This window comes from Balaenoptera borealis (assembly GCF_965194805.1).
Source record: "Balaenoptera borealis genome assembly, chromosome: X".
NCBI lineage: Eukaryota > Metazoa > Chordata > Mammalia > Artiodactyla > Balaenopteridae > Balaenoptera > Balaenoptera borealis.
In genome coordinates this window covers 89,361,413-89,380,953 of record NC_138881.1, presented here as the reverse complement: position 1 = coordinate 89,380,953, position 19,541 = coordinate 89,361,413, and the positions used below count along the sequence as shown (strand labels likewise).

Below are 19,541 nucleotides of genomic sequence, written 5' to 3'. Positions count from 1 at the left end.
AGACAGCTGTAAAAACGATGTTGCTGGAAGAAAGACGCAGCTTCAGTGGGCAAGTGAAGGGAATGGAAATTTCATAGGTGCCAATAGGTTGGTCAAAGTCATTGATTTTTATATCTAGAAAAATGGTAGTGAGCCTCTCTGGGCTTGAGATAATGGCAAGCAAAGTAGTGAAAGGGAATGAGTAGCGAAGGTGTCTCTGTTGACCACTCTCTTTCAAATGACTTGTCCACACACTGGGCAGTCAAACATGGCTACACCTGTCTCTAAAACAATGGAAAGTAAAAATAAGTCATATTTTATTTAGAAACAACAATGCTTTTCAATGTTTGTTTTATGTCATGTGGGATCAAAGTTGAAAGTTTCCCAGAGTGTTTATATAATACAACAAAACTACATAATAAGAAATTTCCCTAAATGCCTTAAAATTTAGAATTTTCTGTGACATTGCACCATGCTATAAAATACTGATGTTCCCAGCATCATTCTTTGCATTGTCATCTCATAATAAGTGCCCTCCTGCTATCTATCTCTGTTTCTATTGGTAACATTTAACATATTAGAAAAGATTTCATGGGACGAAATTAAAAATCCGCAGACCCTAATGATCTGAGGGTTACAACCAGTAAGTCAGTAGCCCACATGTATAGAAAGCCTGCTCTATGTGTGTAGAAACTGTGTGAGGGGGTAGTCCAGGGGTAAGTTTTAGACCCAGTTAAAAAGGAAGAGAGAGACCAACAGAAAGAAAGGGAGGGAGGGAGGAGGAGGGCGAGAGGGAGAGAGTGGGGTGGGGGAGAGAGGGGCAGAGAGAGAGAGAGAGAGAGAGAGAGATCTTGCATGAGAATAAAACAGATGAATGTAAATATAAAATCTAGCCAAACCGCTCTCCTTTAAAGGGAGTCAGAGAAAGGTGTTGGGAGGGGGCAGGGTAATGGGGCTGAAAAATAAAAAATGCACATGGCATCTCTATATTGCCTTAGTATTGAAGAGTATGATCCAGTCTGGAAATGAGTGGGTGTAGATTCATGTTAATCTGGGTCTTGTTTTATTGAGACCAAGGCCCTGGAGTGGAACTACACATCACCATCCTACTTGGCTTTTCTCCGTTTCATAGCCATAGATAGAGACTGTACCCACTGAACCTTAACCAGCTATCTTGCCAAGGTGGATCACTCTTCAGAGTGGCCAGAGAGTGGGGATGGCTCCATATGAATTCATTCCCATCCCTGAGAAAACTAGTTGGAGTGCATGTTCTGACTGATAATGCTGACATCAGCAGCATCTCCTTTGTTAATAAGGGTAGAGTCATAGAAGGGAATTTACTCCCTTTAAATATTCCATTTTCTCCATGGAAACATCACCTGTTAAAAACATGCATTATTATCTGACTGCATGTGAAGGTGCTCATTAGTTCTGTCCTTTATCTTATTTTCTAAGAATTGGTCGATGTCTTAAAGTCTCACATTCCAAAAATATATCTGAAACCTCTATAAAGCAAGGGTTAGTTATTGTTATGTTCATATTTAGAAAAAAATGCCTTGATAAATGCAGGTTCCGGCCACAATGACCTCCCTGTTTTCCTCTGGACATAACCCATGTTTTACTGCATCCTTGCTCTTGAACTCTGCTTCATCTGCCTGGTAGTTCCTCTACTATTGCCACCTGTTTAGATCATCAAGAACCATCTCAAACACCATGATTCTATAAGTCAAAAGCTATTTTCCCTTACTCTCTACTACTACTTTATCTCCATCTTTCTTATAGCACTTTTCACTTCCTCTCATGTGTGATGGAATAAAAGACATGAAGTTAGCGTTGGCAGTTTTCCCCTTCTCCCTGCCCTCCAGAGATAATCCTTTTTTGGCTGCAGGGGTCTCTCCAAATTCAGCAACTTCTATGGAGATTCTTGGTGTGCCAGATCAGTATCTGGGCTTTTAATGTGCAGAATAGGTGTAGGGAAGAAAGAGCTGAAAAATTGCAAGGAGCAATGCTAGTTTAATTAAATTATATTAGAACGGGGAACAAGAACTTCTTGCAAGGAAAAAAAAGAAGTGACAGAAGACAAAAAAGGACAAAAAGAGGAAAAACTTGCAGGGGATGCATTCCAGGGTGAGTTTTTTAGTTGGGAATGAGAATGAGGAGTGATGAGAGAGGTTTCTGGGCAGCTGCCTTATGTAATAAATATTGAGCATGAAAGTAATGGGAAAAGATGATTTCAAATGTTGCCGGGGTGGGGGTTACAGACTGGCTTCCCCTTGATGTTTTTCAAAGGACTACATTAAATACCTAAATATTCAAACTTTAAAATTATGTTTATTTGCTGGACTGTTTCCTAGGATATAATGCTCTGATGAGCCATATGGGATCCTCTCTTTTACTTGAGTTATACTTGTTTGCTTGTAATTTGTATATATGTCCTAATTCCCCTTTAAATTTGTTAGGAGGCAAGAGCCCTGTCATTTGATTTTGCCTTTTTTGGTACCTTTTATAGAATAGGTGCTCAGTAAATATTTGTTTAGTGAAAAATAGGTACCTGAGACCTGAAATGATATCAGCTGAAAAATATCCCTTGTATTAAAAATAAACAAAATAATATAAAACTGTACTTAGGAAGGAATGCACTCTCAATTTTCTACTTCTATGAAATACCTTTAGGGTAAATGGAGGGAAGTAGTTACATGCAATAAGTTCTTGAAAAACATAGCCATGCATTTATACACCTGATTATATTCATTCCAGTACTTTGTCACAGACTGATGTATATGCTTCTCTAATTGATTCATTGTGAATCTTATACCTTGCAGGTTTAGGAGTGAGAGTAAATGGACAAAAGAAAGCCAGTTAAGGACGTACATCCAACAAGGTTCCTCCATCCCTTTTCTTTGGTAGCAAACAACTTTTAAGCACTTCTGTATAATGTTTGGAAACTGATAAATGATTGCAAAGGGTTCCAAACTTTGTAAGACAAGTAGTCTGGTTTTTTATCTCTGGAAATTTCTGCTTTAACTTGATCCTCACTTTTCATGAATTTAGGATCTCTATTTCACTGTCTTCTGTTGTCCACCTTTAATCAGTAGAATTCCATCCTCATCTCCAGACAATACTGTACACCATGGAACCTGAAAACAGACGGAATCACAGAACTTCCTACAAACAGGAATTAACCGTATCTCATTTGTTGTGATATACAGATACAGGTACCTACAAAGAACAGTAAACATAGGTAATAAACAAAAAGACGGTAGAGGAAACTGATTATGTGCATGAGCTAGGTAGACCTGGGTTCAGGTCTTAGCTCCATTATTTACTAGCTGTGTATCATGGGACAAGTTCTTTAACCTCTATGAGTATCAGTTTTATCATCTTCAATAATATGACCTACCTCATAGGGTTACTGAGGATTATCACAGTGTTTGCCATATAATGAGGGCTAAAAATCATAGATAGTAGTAACAACGGTAGCGGTAGTAAAAGTAGAAATAAGAGATAATGTGTTGAGTCCTTACTCTGTGTCAGCATTGGTGCTGTGCTTGTCAGAATTCCCTGAGGTAGACACTGTTATCCTTGCTCCTCTCCAGGCCTTCTCTTATCTCAGTTACTAGCACCATGATTCATTCAACTGCTTAAGTCAGAAACACTTGAGTCATACTTTATTCAACTATTTCTCCCGTTTCTCACATCCAGTGCATCAGTATGTCCTGGTGCTCATCCTTCAATGCATATCTAGAATGCATTCACTTCTCCCCATCTCCAAGTTACCACCCCAATCCAAGCTTACCATCACATATCTGTTCAACTAACACAATTCCGTCCAAACTTTGTCTCCTTGTTTGTCTCTCTACAGTCCCTTCCCACCAGGGCAGCCAGAGTCATCTTTTTAAAATGGAAATCTGATCATGTTACTCCCCAGTTTAAAACAAACAGACAAAATACAACACTCCCTTTGCCCCTGATTACTAATAAAAATCAATTTTTATCCTAGCCCACGATATGCAACAGGATCTGGCCTCTGCCTGCCTCTCCAGCCTCATCCAGTACCATTTTCCTCCATCTCACTGCATTCCATCCAGACTGGGCTTCTTTAGCTTCCTTGAATACAAAAAGTCTGTTCCTGTTTCATGACCTTTGCACTTGCTGTTCACTCTGACTGGAACACTGTTCCTGTAGATCTTCACAAGGCTGGTTCCTTCCTTTCATGCATGTCTCAGCTTATAAGTCCCTTTCTCTGGGAGGCTCTCTAGACCACTTAACCAAAAATGGCCTCCCAGTTACTCCTGCAACATGACCCTTCTTTTTTTTTTTTTATTCTCATAATACACATTACCCAATGTAGTCTTGTGAATTTGTTATTTGTGTGTTTCCCCCCACTCTAGAAGGTAATTTCCAGGAGAGTAGGAACTTTAATCTGTTTTGTTTAATGCTATATACCAAACACCTAAAGCAAGTGTTCAATGTATCTTAAGCTGAGTAAACAAATTAATCTTCATTTTCCAGGTTAGGAAAGCAAGGCACAGGTCACACAATTATAATATACCATCACTCCCTAGGTTAATGTTAGAGTTAGGATTTAGTAGTTCAGAGTTTGCCAACTGTGAATAAACTGGTTGAATCTGAGTAGGGACTTTTTTGGGAGGAGAGCCCTGAAAATTTTTAAATTTGAGAAATTTCACATAAATATTCAGATTTAAAGTTTTTCTTTAAAAAGTCAGAAGATCTGGCAATACTTGGGCCTATATTCTTATACGATAAAAATAATTTATATCTGTCAGGCAGCTACCTGACTTTAACTGGAAAATAGCTCATTCATTCATTATTTATTTACTGAGTGTCTACTATGTGCCACACACTATTCTAGGCCCTTGAGATATATTAGTGAACAACAAAAACAAAAAGGCAAAGATCTCTGTCCTTAAGGACCTTACATTCTAGCATGGGGAAATAGACAAATAAAAACAATAAATACAATACATAAATTATATATATTATATATATAATAAAAGGTGATAATTGCTATGGAAACAGAAGAAATAGAGGAAGGCAAGTATCAGTATAGAAGATAGGGACTGAGTGAAAGAGAATCTTAATATTACAAATAAGGTAGTCAAGGAAGGCCCACTGATAAGATTAGAATAGAATAAATTATACAATTGAAGGAAATGAGGGAGTTGGTCATGTGAATATAGAAGAGGAAAACGTTCTAGACAGAGGGAAGAGCCAGTGAAAAAACCCTAAGGATGGAGTATACTTGACATGTTTGAGAAACAGCAAGGAGGTCAGAGTGGCTGGAGTAGAGTAAGCCAAGGAGATAAGAATGGGAAAGTAGTAGTTAGAGTGGTACCAGGGACTAGATCACCTCCAGGGCCCTACTAAGGACTTGGCTTTTATTCCAAGTGAAATGAGAAGCCATCAGAAGGTCCTGAGCAGAACAGAACACAGACATATGTGACTTACATTTTTAAAAGACCACTCTGACTATGGTGTTAAGAATAGATTGAAGGGACCTACTGTATAGCACAGGGAGCTCTACTCAATATTCTGTAATAACCTATATGGGAAAAGAATCTGTAAAAGAATGGATATATGTATAACAATCACTTTGCTGTACACCTGAAGCTAACACAACAGTGTAAATCAACTACACTCCAATATAAAATAAAAATTAAAAAAAAGAATAGATTGAAGGGATACATGTGCGAAAGCAGAGAAACTAATTAGGAGTTTATTGTAACAAGAGAGATAAGAGATCTTGGTTTGGGCCAGCAGTGGTATGGAAGGCACGGATTATGCAATCCCCAAAATTCAAGGTGGTTAAGACCCTGTGGAATAACCCCTTGAACAATGGGAGATGGGAGCTGAGAAATAAATTGTTCCCCATTTCTTCTCTTGGATCAAGTTTGTCACAATATCCTTCCTTCATCCTGCCTCACTTTCCTTTTCCTTCACTCCTATTTTTCTGGGATTACACTCCCTAATACATATTAGCTTTTTGCCCCAGAGTTTACTTTCTAGGAACCAATGATAAGATAGGAGGAAGATCAGGAGTTCAGTTTTGGACATACTGGTTTTGACACAAGTGGAGATGCTGAGAAGTCTGTTGGATAAAAAAGACTGCACAGAGATCTGGGCTGGAAGGTATACATGTTGAAGTTACCAGTGTACAGATGGTATATAAAACTATAAGACGGTATAAACAGGTTATGGAGGGAGGGAGCATGGGTAGAGATGAAAAAACCTAAGGACCAAGCCCTAAGGGCCCTCTAACATTAAGAGGTCAGGGGGAATATGAGGGGTCAGCAAAGGAACTTCGGAAAGGATAACTGATGAAATAAGAGGAAAACTAGGAGGGTGTGATTCTCTGGAACTCAGGTAAACGACATATCAAAAAGAAGGGATGATCAACTGTGCTAAATGTGCTGATCATGTAAAAAGTTTCCTTGCAATATGGCATAAAGCAAGTCCCATGACTGTTGACAGAAATATAAGACTTGTTTAATATATGCTACATAGGCACTTTTAAGTCAGGATCATTTAAGAGCCATCAAAATCAGGCAAAATTACTGTATACTTATATTTATTTCTTATTCTTTTTAATTATGGAACATTTCAAATATATTCAAAAATAAAAAAAATGTAATGGATCCTCATGTACTCATTGTACAGATTCAAAAATTAGCTATTGATACATACTACATTTCTTGTTTCGGATATCTCCAACTCCCCTCAATTCTTCTGGTAATGTTGTTTGGTTAGAGTAATAATCACTCAAATGTGATGAATAGCAAGGCAAATGTCATGCCTCAGAACTGTGTAAATGCATTAAGGAACCCTTTAGAAGGAGTTTGTAAGGCAGTCAGATTTTGAGAACCTCATTTATTTCAATGATTACGAAAGACCAAAAATAGTTGGATTATCTTCTTGTTTAAGAAGAGGGTTCCTTATTCCATTTACTTCATTGGAGAGGTAAATAGTCGTGATGGTTTTGAACTTATTACTGATTCTCTGCACTTGGCATCGTCATCCCCAAACACACAGGTTTCTACAGATATTCAATTATATTTAATCACTCTTTTCAATATCTGTGAATTCAATTCAGGATTATAGGAATACATCTATCTTCATCCACAGCTTAAGTTGCCCCTTGTTCCAAGTTGTTGAGAAAGTGACATGTGGGATTTTGTCAGATAAGATTACTCTCATCATTTTTATTCTACTAAGTGCCTCCACTGAAAAGATCTGAGTGGAAAGGGGAGTAGACAGTAATTCTTGGATTGGCACAGCTCTCAAAATATGACTCACTTCTCCACCATTCCTCTGTCACTAACCCACCGACATGCTGAGAAATTCAAGTAATCACTCTTGAGACTGGCCAAAGAAAAACACAAAAATGAGTAATTGGCTACTGAAAGGTCACAAACAGTAAACTTTTCTTGCTGTGACTTAAATGGGTGGAGCATATTACTAAATATTTCATATCTGCATTTTTAACCACACTGAAATCAATAGTAACTTTTAATGAGGTCGATAAAGCACAGAAAAACCATTCCATAATTACCTTAAAATAGTATCAAATTTGGGATTTTAGGTGACATAGACATTGCCAAATTCAGAGCCTTTTTCACTATAGATGTCACTCTCTTGCCATTCTGAAAGAGATTTCTATATCTCTGAGTTGACAAAAGACGGTTGCATCCTTTAGAACAGTGATTCCCAAATATTTTTTCTCTTACCAAGGCACACATGAAGGATAATATTCAAAATTTCCCCCACACCATCAGTCCCAATCGTTCCCTAAGACCTGCTGCACGAATAAAAGAGGTTGCCACCTATGCTTGCATCTAAGCCTCTGCTCAGTGGAATACCACTCCTTTCTCTTCTACTGATCTAGATGTGAGGTGAGAATTACTGACTTAGATGATATCTACAAAAAAATACAAGTAAGGTCAATCTAATATATACTTGAAAGAGGGGGCCACCTATAGGAAAGGATTTCAGGGGCATTGGGAAATCCCCCTTGTGTATGAGGTAGTACAAGGCTTTGTTTAAAAGCAAAATAGGCTGTCAGCTGAGAGGGCCAAGAAGCAACAACTCCCCAGTAGCAACGAGCACACCTAGCACCCAAATCTTGGTGTCTAATATCATTCTTCATTAAAAGGAATCAAGGCTCCTTGGGAAAATGCCTGATTCTAGGACTGGGGGCAGGGAATATATAAGATAAGCCTGGAGCATCTTAGAGTGTTGAAATATAAGAAAATACTAAACAAACAAACAGACAACAACATAAAACACTGAGGAGGTTATGCCAGAGGGACAGAGCACCAACTGAAAGAGCTCCCAGTGGTCAAAGGTGGATAAATTTGACCCAGAAAATACAATTGCATTGGATTATTACCCAATGTATAATATAAATATCCATGAGTCCATGGTGATATAAGTAAATGATTGAATAAATAAATAAATGGGAGAAAAAAACAAATATCCCATGCAGAAGAATTCTAAATAATTTTATGTAGATACTTTGGTCTTAATGAAGTGGAGCGTAACTACCACTCCTTATGTATGGACTGTGAATAACTACTTTCTTCCAAAGAGGGCAATTTGAAAAGGGGGTGGAGAAAGAACAACTTTACAGTGGAGAAAGACAAATACTACCTTGAGCCAGATGATCAAGGTCAATATCAACAATGGAAAAGCATACTGATACTCCATATCCTTGTTATGATGTGATGAAAATAGATGGGTGAGAGGAGAGGAAGGAAGAAAGGAGAGATAGTCAGACCGGGGAAATAAGCAGGGCAGGGGAAGTAAGCAGTAATTAATTCAATAATTCATTATAAGTATAGCACCTGTATATAGTAGGCTGATGCTCTACAAATAAAATTTTAAATTTGTGAAAACAAAACAAACAGAGCAAATGGAATAGGGGGAGGAAAAGAGATCTATTTTAGATTGGCAGGATTTAATGAGGGTGGGAATGAAGAGGGTGTAAGCAGGGAAAGAGTAGCAGCACTGTAAAGAACAGAGTGCCAGACAGTGGAACCGAATTACACCCACTTCTCATTTCTGCCAAGAGCTGTCCAAGGAGGTGAAAATACTGATTATTGCTAAGGGTGTGATCGGAATGATTGCTATTTTTGCCAATATCCTGGGGCTTTTGCCCACCACAAAGAGACTAAACTTGCTCCCCCAACACTTCCTCCCAATATACATACAAAAGTGACTCTTAGAGCATCAAGAAGGTTCTCTATTTATATACCACCTTGTTCTCCTGCCCTTTTGAACAATGAGGCCACACCAGGGGCTTCCAAGTGCTTTTGATGAAGAGGTGACATAGCTTTGGCATCAGACAAAGTCCACAGGAAACAAAAATGGAAGGGTCTGCATTTCCAAGAAGGTAAAATCACACAGTAGAGTGCAGGTCCCTGGTGAGCAAGATCAGACACTTCTAAAATGGCAGTATTGAAGAGCAGTTTAAAGGTCACCTCAGCTACTTACTTCAACACCTAATGCAGTCTCTAGTTGAGATTTGAGATCCTAGATCCTGACACTGGGGTGGAGGGGGGAGGAAGGACATATTGTGGAATCGCTGGGGATAAAACAGACTGCTTTTCACTGTAAACTTCTTGCAAGTAGGGACTGTATCTGTGGTATCTTCCCAGAATAGTATATAGGAACACAGGATGACCATGTGTTTATAGGGTCCCATGTTGAATATTTAGATACGGTAGACTCAAATTCACATTGTAAATCCCATGAAGAATTTCACCAGAAGCATTTGAAGCTATTTTCCATCAGTAAGAAAGGAAAGACCCTGACCTAAATGATACTTTAGGTCATTTTCATAGCCAGATATCAAGATCATTGAGCCAACTGGCTCTATGCAAAAACAATTTTTAATACAGATTTTCCTGTACTAACAATTGGGGTTATGTCCCGATAAACCCATAGTAAGCTGAAAATATCTTAAGTCAAAAATGCATTTAATACACCTAACCTACCGAACATCATAGCTTAGCCTAGCCTACCTTAAATGTGGTCAGAACACTTACATTAGCCTACAGTTGGGCAAAATTATCTAATTCAAAGCCTATTTTATAATAAAGTATGCATATTTCATGTAATTTATTGAATACTGTACTAAAAGTGAAAAATGGAATGGTTGTATGGGGACAGAGTGATTTTAAGTGTATCAGTTGTTTACCTCATGATCACGTGGCTGACTGGGAGCTGCAGCTTACTGCCTGCCACTGCCCAGCATTATGAGGTAATATCATACCGCATATTGCTAGCCTGGAAAAAGTTCAAAATTCAAAATCCAAAGTGAGGTTTCTACTGAATGCGTGTCACTTTTGCACCATCGTAAAGCTGCAAAATTCTAAGTCCAACCATCGTTAAGTCAGGGACCATCTATATAAGACCCTGGGGCAGGGGTGGAGTTGGGAAATAAATGAATCACAAAATTGTCTGAATTAAATGAGCGTACATAGTAAATGGGAATCTTATTTTATGAAAATGTGATAAGAACTTGCTATATTGTTCCAATAAATAATTAGAATTGAATTTACTGAAGCTCCACATGCACTGCAGCCTTTCAAGAATATATTCACTGTATAACATGAGGCACACCCATGCACACTCCAGTCCCAATCAAGACTACCACCCGTGACATTGAGCAGTTTTCACACAGCACTTACCTTAAAACACAAGTGTAGAATCCACTGTCTTGTGCCTCAGCTGAGTGAAACCATATTGAATCTTCCTCTTTGCTCATCCTGACCTCTGAAAAGATGATGGGCTCTTCCAAATCACCTTTGTTTTTGTACCACATCAGCCTGAGCCCAGTGCTCTGGGCCATGCTATAGTTGGTACGAATGTAACTGTAGAAAAGGGCACATTTCACTCGGACTGGTTCACCTGCCAAAGCCATGTATGTCTTGAGATCCACTGACCAGTCAATGCAGCCATCCACTGAAAGAAAACCAGATTGGGCATGAGATGCAGTGAGCATTGTTGATAATAATGAGAAGAGCAACAATTATTGCCAACATGTACTGAGGACGTACTATGAGCTAGACACTGAGTCACGTGCTTTACATAGATTACCTCATTCAATCTTCCCAGTGATCCTATGAGATAGATCAGTATCCTCCTTAGACCTGGGCAAGCAGGATTCCTGCCCTAGCCCTGTGCCTTTGGGGTATTTCCAGTCCTCTGCAGTAAACTTTGGGTTGACTAGATCCTCCAAAGAGCTCCAGCACTCATGCCTGTGGGGTTTTCCTGGGGCCCCACAGATAGGTATCAAGTCCAGTAGGGCGGCTGGCCAAGTGGATCACTCCTGCCAGTCACGAGGCATCCGCTTAACAGGATTTTGTGAGATTGGATGGCTACAATGACACTGACATGTTGATTTTTGGTGACTCAAATTGTTTATATAGACAGGAGCCCCACAAAACAAAGACTTCCTTAGGACCCATATAGAGCCTAGGAGCAGCCCTGAGATTGACCCTTTTATTATTCTTATGTTATAGATGAGAAAACTGAGACCCAGAAAAGTTCAGCAACTTTGTCTATGGACACAGGGCTAATAAGTGGTGGAAAACCAGTCAGTCTCTGATTCCCGAGACTGTGTTCTTAACCACTATCCTATACTGCCTCTGCCTGTAATTGTGACAGGAGCCATTGTTTTATTTATTTGCCTTTGAGAAAGTAGATGCCTGGGTTGGAAGCAGTGGATACCTAAAATGATTATTTGCCATTATCTACATGCCAGTTTTCCATGGTATGACCTATTAATAGCAGATATTTAATCACACTTCAATTTCTTTTTATACCCTTAGGTTTCCCTTGCTGCTCAGCTGGTGTGCGCTCATGGGAATATATTATATTAATGTCAAGTTTAATCAAATAATATTAGGTGGGTAAATCTACCATTAAAGAAAGACATATACAATAAATTCTCTCTTTTCCAGAAGGGTTGGAAATGAGACACTGTGGCTAATTTTATATGCTAATTTTATATGCTAATCAATACAATTAACATAGTTATTCTACCTCCAATTGCTGATTTTCAAAGAATTTCATCAAATTGTGCTACATTATATTACTTGATTACCCTTTCTAAAATAATCCTTTCATAAACTGTTTAAACACTGCCATTCTAAAATTATATGTTTCGCTTATCATTTTGTGAACTGATCTGCTTCCTTTTTTAGATGTTGAGAACTCTGCAACCCAGTGTGTTTATCTTTTAACCTCAGTTGACAGGAAGCTCAGAGCTAAATACAATGCTCAAGTGAAATAACTATCTTACCTCAGGATTTTGCTTTCTCTACATAAGGGGTTCTTGACCTGGGGTTCAAGGACATCCAGGGGCAGAGTGCCTGGATAGACTTCAAGGTTGTGCCTATTTGCATAGCTATACTTTTCTGGGGAGATGTTCCACAGCTCTTTATCAGATCTTCAAAGAGGTCTATGGCCCAAGAAAGTTTTTGAACTCTGTGGTTTCTGATGTCTCTTTGTGACTTTATTTTTCACTGCCTTGCTGCATATGAGCTTTTATTATAAGTTGCCTCAAATCCTCTTATAGTATGTGAAGTATTCATTAGAAATAAATCAATAACCAAATAAATAACTCATCCTAAATTTATAATGAAGGACATTTGAACTTTGAGTACTCACAGGGCACCAGATTCATCACTGTGAATTTTGATGACCATTGTGCACTGTTGAAGTCAAGAAGGTACAACTGAATTGGACTAAGTACGTACTGATCTCTGGCTATCTCTTGGGGGGCTTTTTTAGTCACTCCCAAGTATCAGTTGTTTGCCTGTCATTTGTCATTCTCACAACTGTCAAGAACAGAGAGGGGGAAATCTGCATTTGTTAAACTTTCTGGGTCATGGTAAATTACTGATGATACATCTCTGTAGTAAATGCAATTTTAATATTTATTGTTTTATCATCTTTAAATTAATTTTATATTATTCCTTTTTATGGACTATTTGTGATACTATTCCCATGCATTAACACAACTGAGAGGAAACTGTTTTTTTTAGAGAATATATTTTTTTCTCATAGCTTTATTTTAAAAGTTGGTTAATAGAAAGAAAATATGGGGATAAATTTTTTTAAAACTCCTTAATATTCCAGTTTTTGTTTTCTCCTAACCCTAAGATGCACAGCAAGTGTTTCTGAATTGACAAATATTTCTTGGTAAAGTAGTTTCAAACCTCTATAACTACCTACTTGATAGAAAAAAGAAATCTGGAATGTTTTTTTCATTTGCACCCTAAACCCCCTTTAGTTACTTCCTCTAAACAATCTGTTGCATAATCTACACCTGTACAATGTTTAACAGGCTGGTTTGTCCCATTAGTGACAGGACATGGCTGGTATAGAAAATAATCAAAAATCTGCTCCTGGCACACAACCATCATGTTCAAAGGCAGTTGAAGACATTTAACTGCCATTACAACTAGCTTTGTCATACGGACCTTGCGAGTACACTGAGAATTCATTTCCTTCTAAGTACTAGCTGAGCAAAATGTATTTGACTTAATAAATTTATAGTTCCTTTTCTTCTGTTCCCTTGCTTTAGGTAGCAGAGAGGGAGTCTTTAGTTATAAAGTAGTCAATAGACAGAGAATAGATATTCAATAATAAGGACAACAATTTCCAAACGTTATTCCTTTATTCTTTTCTCGTAGTATAGTCATACCTCAGTATCTGCAGGGGATTGGTTTCAGGAGCCCCATGGATATTAACACCTGTGAATGCTCAAGTCCCTTATATAAAATGACATAGTAGTAGCATATAACCTACATATACCTTCTGATATACTTTAAATCATCTCTAGATTACTTATAATAGCTAATACAATGTAAATGTGATGTAGTTGTAAATGCAATGTAAAAGTTGCCAGTGTGCAGCAAATTCAAGTTTTTCTTTTTGGAACTTTCTGCAATTTTTAAAAAATATTTTCCATCCACGGTTGGTTGAATCCAAGGATGTAGAACCTGCGAATATGGGCAGGGTTGGGGGCGACTGTACTCACAATACAGGTTACAATATAACGTATCTCAAGAGACCTCAGGTGATTTTCCCAAAGAAAGCAGACAAAGTGTATGATACCAGGGATCCATGAAGGCCCATCTGACACCGAATATTTTCCCATGATGAACTTTACTCATGGGAAATCCATTCCCATGAGTAAAGGCCTTGTAGCCTTATGTCTAGAGAGTGTAGGACCACTACTAGATTCCAGCAAGGTGGTATGATTTGTTTTTAAGGGATTGGTATTCCTAGGAAAACCAACAGAGAGGGGGGCAAGATGGGATGAAATACTACAATGTGGTGCATTTATCTTTAGATTTGGGACTGATGAAACAACTAAAAAGGGTCTACTGAGGTAAGAGGCCTGGAAACTCAGGTGGCAAGGGAACATGATGGGATTGAAACCTTGAGGTTAAGAGAGAAGGTTAAGAGAAAAGCATGAGAGGGTCACAAAAAGGCAGGAAGAGGAGAAAGCTCACATAAAACTCAATTTGCCAAGGGCCATTCCAGGGATCAAAGATGGTGCCATCAGAAGTCACCAGTACAACTCACATTTCTGTCGTGAGAAGGAGTTTGTAATACATGCCACACGTTCAGAGCCCTTTGCACTTTGACACTCCAGATATATTTGGCAAATAGGTGAATGACTAGATCTGTGTTGCAGCTGACAAGGGAGCATGCTATGGCCAGGTTGGGGACATAGTGGAACTGAGTAGCCCACAGAGGAAGCCCACCTGCAAGCTTGACCTTATCAGCAAGGCCTCTCATTCACAGAGGGATCCAACCCTATTCTGTTCACAACTCCAGTCACACCTGTGTAGATTTGCCCCCGAAAGGCTCCTAAGTGGTTTCTAGACAGATTGGCTTCTCCCACAGGTGGTTTGATAACTACATTTCACTAACCAGCTACAAGTGTAAATAGAGGCACTGTAAGAAGGAAAATAGTTTTCCCCCCAAAAAACAGCAACATTCTGCAGTTGGATTGAAATTTGCTACAGAGCAAACCCATCAAAAGCATCAGTGAATGCATGCCTGTCCTCTGCTTCACAATCTCTCAGTATGGCTATAAATATTCCCATCATTCCATTAAAAAATACCTATTTCTAAATTATCCATTCCCTGTTCACTCTTGAGTCTTGTTATGAACAGCAATTCAAGTACTTAAAGAACAATTGTGTTTCTCTCGATGCTCATCTCTGTTCCCTTGATTTAGGTTTCTGTAAGGCTTAAAAATTATTACTCTTAGTTTGGTCTTGTTGGTAGAAATGCTTTAATATCTGAGCTATACAAAACAATTACAATGCAGCAAAGAAAGCCACTTCTTTAAAACCCAGGTCTCTATTTTAATCATTTTCATTTCAAACTGCAAAACAAGTGTATGCTTAGTTTGACATGAAGATTCAAAAAAAAAAAAAAAAGGAGCATATGAAACATATGAAGGGACATGCCAATGTCCACGCAATTTATTTTACCAAGAGGAGATTCCTAGGGGTAAAGCTAATGCAGTATCCTGGAAAGTGCCCTGGGTGACAAAAGCAAACCTATTTAGCCTGCTTATAGACAAGCCTCGGCTTCCTCCTCAATACATCTGGAAAAGCAAATCCTGTCACACCTACCTGCTGTGAAAACAAAGTCCTGAGAAAAGTTTTTAATCCCTAGAAGAGGGTAAGATGTTATTATCAACAACAACAATTATATTATTTTAGAAAAAAAAGAATATTGCATGCAGTAAAATTACAAGCTCTAATGGCTATGTACATTACAGTTTTTATTGGGGGATAGGATATATAGGTATGCATAGGATTGCCAACTTTGGATTTTTGCCCCAAACTGGGAATCTCTTTAGGTAAAATGGCTAATTAGCATATGAAAATATGCATTCTCCAGATATCTTGATAATGTTCACTACAACTAAAGTCCTTTGCCTGAGATGTACATCCAATATTAGTTTATTATGTGTTCTTGATTAATAAATTGATTTGTTAAACCAGGTGTTTTCTGGTAACTATGTCAGCTGTATATATCCCATTCATTTTTATGGCCAGCCCTCCTATTTGTGAATCAACGGGGCAATTGTTGGGGGCAATTCATCAAAATACCACTAGAGGGCGGGCTGTCCAAGTTTTTGTGTAGCACGGTAGATTTTCCCCACCTAATTTCTGAAAATAAGGATTTGCTATCTGCCAATCACTGGTTGCTGAGGAGGGATCACAGCAACCTCTGGGGATGCGCCCTTGGGGGTGGGTGATAGGCGGAGCCAAAAGTTGAGCATGTAGCTAAGATCTTGCTCAAATTGGATGACCAGGTTACATATGCCAGGTAAATGACCCAGCTTAGAAAGGTGCAACAGCAGCTACTGGCATTCATTGAGCCCTTAGTACAAAACAGGTAGGTACTGTGACAGGTGCTTTGCATGTAGTTTTCTCATTTCATTATCATGTCAACTCCGGGAGGTAGGGACTCTTGCTATTCCAATTTTACTGAGGAGAAAAGAAAAGCTCAGAGACTTTAAGTGACTTGCTCAAGGTTACTCAGGTTGTGATGGCAGAATTTGGACCCCAACGCAGGTGAATTAGACTCCAGAACCTATATACTGCCTCCTATACGCCTCATCCCAGTCCACGAGACATTAAAATATTAAAATTTGCTTGGTGCTATCCAAATTGTCATATGTATTCCAAAGAGCACATCCCTGTTCAGTAGAGTGGACCTTTCCAGCTGAGTAATAGTCTATCCCTAAATAATAACCGTTGTGGGAATAATAAGCATCAAATAATGTACACCAATTATTTACCTCTGAATTATGCACAGTTTTTACAGAGTAATGAACTATTAACAATCTGTGTACTTGATTTAACCTCTGAAGATCAGTCCTAAAACTTGGATAAATTTTATCTGACCCATATTGACTCATTTAAAATTAAATATCTAAGGATGATCACCCAATTCCTAACATTACAGTCTAGAAATAGAGTTCTATGCTTAATATTTGTACTTATTATGTATTATGCCTATTGAATACATCACTCTCCTTATTTCTAATATTTTAATGTGGGAGTTGTACACCTTCTGTTTCTCTCTCAGCTCTCCTTCAAACACATGCCTAAAGACAAAATTCTTTTTATTTATACCCATCACAGTGTACGCCGTCTGCCTCTAGTGGGCAGCCTCCGAGCACAAAAAGTCAAGCTCTCCAAGAAGTGAGTGGCCTGTGCCCCAGCTGCTGGACATATGCCTTCTTGCCCCCAGCCTGGAAATATGGACAGAGCTGTTTCATCATTTTTAAAATAAAGTTCTGACAGTGGGAAAATTTTCTTCATTTTTAAAATTTCATCTGCACATCCGTATCTATCAATAGAGAAAATATCCCCCACTCCAGCTCTATAAATACAATGAATGATTATTGCTTCAGATTTTAAAAAGCATTTCTACATTTTTTATGGATTGGATTATACGCTTTCCTTTCACTCTTTTACCCCCCACTATTCGTCAATGGGAAAGTTCTGCCTAAATGAAGTCCTTCATCTCATTTCAACCCAGTTATCACACTTAATAATGGGCTGGCAACCATCTTCATTACCCTTTCATTACAGGATCTGTACTATGCTTTGTCAAGATCATTCCTTCAATCTTTATCCAACAAATGACAGCCTCAATTATGTTCTGGAGGTGTGGCCCCGTGAGGCATTACCACCAACTCTTCACCTCCTGATTACCTCAGGCCTGATGAGCCTCCTTGGGTATTACCCACTAGTCTGAAGCTCTTCTCAAATGCACTGATGTTAATTTGAAGGCTGCAGCCACAAATGTGTCTGTGGGAGACAGGATATCAGCACTGCCCACCAAGCCCTCTAGCCGACTTTCTGCTACTCTCTCAAATCCAGGATGCTTGCCAGTGAGCTTATCTCCAATGCCAAATCTTCTCTGTCTCTCATGTTCACAGTCATCCAAGCCAAACATTTTGGAAGTCATCCCTGAATCTTGCCTTTCCCTTCCCACTGACCTCCCCCTGCTCCACCCGTAAGACATTTCTGAAAAGTTACTCAAATTCTTCCCCTCCTCTCCGTCCTCATAGACATGAAAGTCCAGGCCCTTCTCATATCTCGCTTTTGGGAGTAGAAACTGACTTCCCAAAGTCACGTATCTCCTTGAGGAGGCAGAGGTAGAATGTAAACCCAGGGTTTCAGATCCCCAGCTAGCTCTATGCTCTCTACTGCCATACGCTTCTAAATGATCTTCCAACTTTTCCACTCCAGTCTGTTCTTTAAACTGCTACCAAAGTGATGTTTCTGATGTACAAGACCATGTCCCTTTACTGCTCAAAACCTGCAGTGGCTCCTGGTACGCAAATCCCTAAGCCCAGCTCCCCTGCCTCACCAGCGACTGCCTGTCTTTCCTGTCCCCAGACACAGCTCTGCACACACCCTACCCTTCAGTAAATACTCACCACTCCCCGACATGCCATTCACTTCTCTGCCATTGTTCTCTGGTTCCTTCCACTTTGCCTCTGTGCCTATCGATTGAGATTCTACTTATCGTCCAAGACAGCTTCAAATGCCACTTCGTCCAAAAAACTGCACTTCACTGCCCTGTGTGAATTCTTTCCCCTGCAGTGCTCTGACCACATGTTTGTCTACAGATCTCCTTCCCAGTTAGATGGGTGCCTCATTTCCTTTGTATCTCTAGGACAAGGCCCAGTGCATTGCACATAGTAGGCACTCATTAAATCTTTATGGGATGAAATTGTGTGGGGATCCCCCCCCCCAAAATTCACTAATAATCAAAAGTTGTTTGCATTTGTCGACCTTAAGATTCCTCCTACTGCTTCCCACCAGAGCAGGGATGCATCCAAACTCTGATGGAAATGCTAGGAGCCAGGCTCCAAGGTACAAAATGTGTTCACAATAACAAATGATTGCTACTTTCCCATTAGCTAGCATCACAACAAACAGGAATCACAAAATAAACTCACTGCCATATCCCTGCTCCAGAACTCATGATTCTATGGTAAGTCAATCAAAATCACCAAGTCTATCACCCAAGCCCTTTCAAATCAGGCCCCACCCTATCAAAATGGCTGCCTATCACTTTCCAAGAGAAATGTTCTTGAAGCAGACCTCCTCCCTCACAGAGCTACCCTAACCCTCCTTGTTAGGAAGCAGTTATGTTGTGGGCCCTTGCCCATTCAACTCTTTCCTGTCTCCACCCTCATACCACTTCTCCCACTTTCCATGCCTCTCCCAAACCAAGTCTTAGTCAAGTCCTGAGCTTTATTTACCTAGTTGTCCAGTTAGAAACGGCAGCTTGGTTTTCCAATCGTATTGACTAGCACATTAGTCAAGGTCAGAGACTTCTCATGTTTTTTTTTTTTTTTTTTTGGTTTGTTTTTTCTTTTTTTCTTTTCATCTCTCCTCAAACACCTCCCAGACCAGACACTTAGTAGGTCTTACTAAATATAGGTTGGTATATTCTCATCTCATGAGACTTCGCTTAAT

The 19,541-nt window shown here is 39.1% G+C and overlaps 1 protein-coding gene across 3 annotated transcripts in view; it reads right to left on the bottom strand.

Moving 5' to 3' along the window:
- Positions 1-19,541, bottom strand: part of IL1RAPL2 (interleukin 1 receptor accessory protein like 2) — a 1,121,335-nt gene that overhangs the window by 529,774 nt on the left and 572,020 nt on the right. For all 3 annotated transcript variants that reach the window (XM_082377189.1, XM_082377191.1, XM_082377190.1), the window contains one exon: positions 10,689-10,962. In XM_082377189.1, the coding sequence (XP_082233315.1) occupies positions 10,689-10,962 (274 nt within the window). The remainder of the gene's footprint in view (positions 1-10,688; positions 10,963-19,541) is intronic.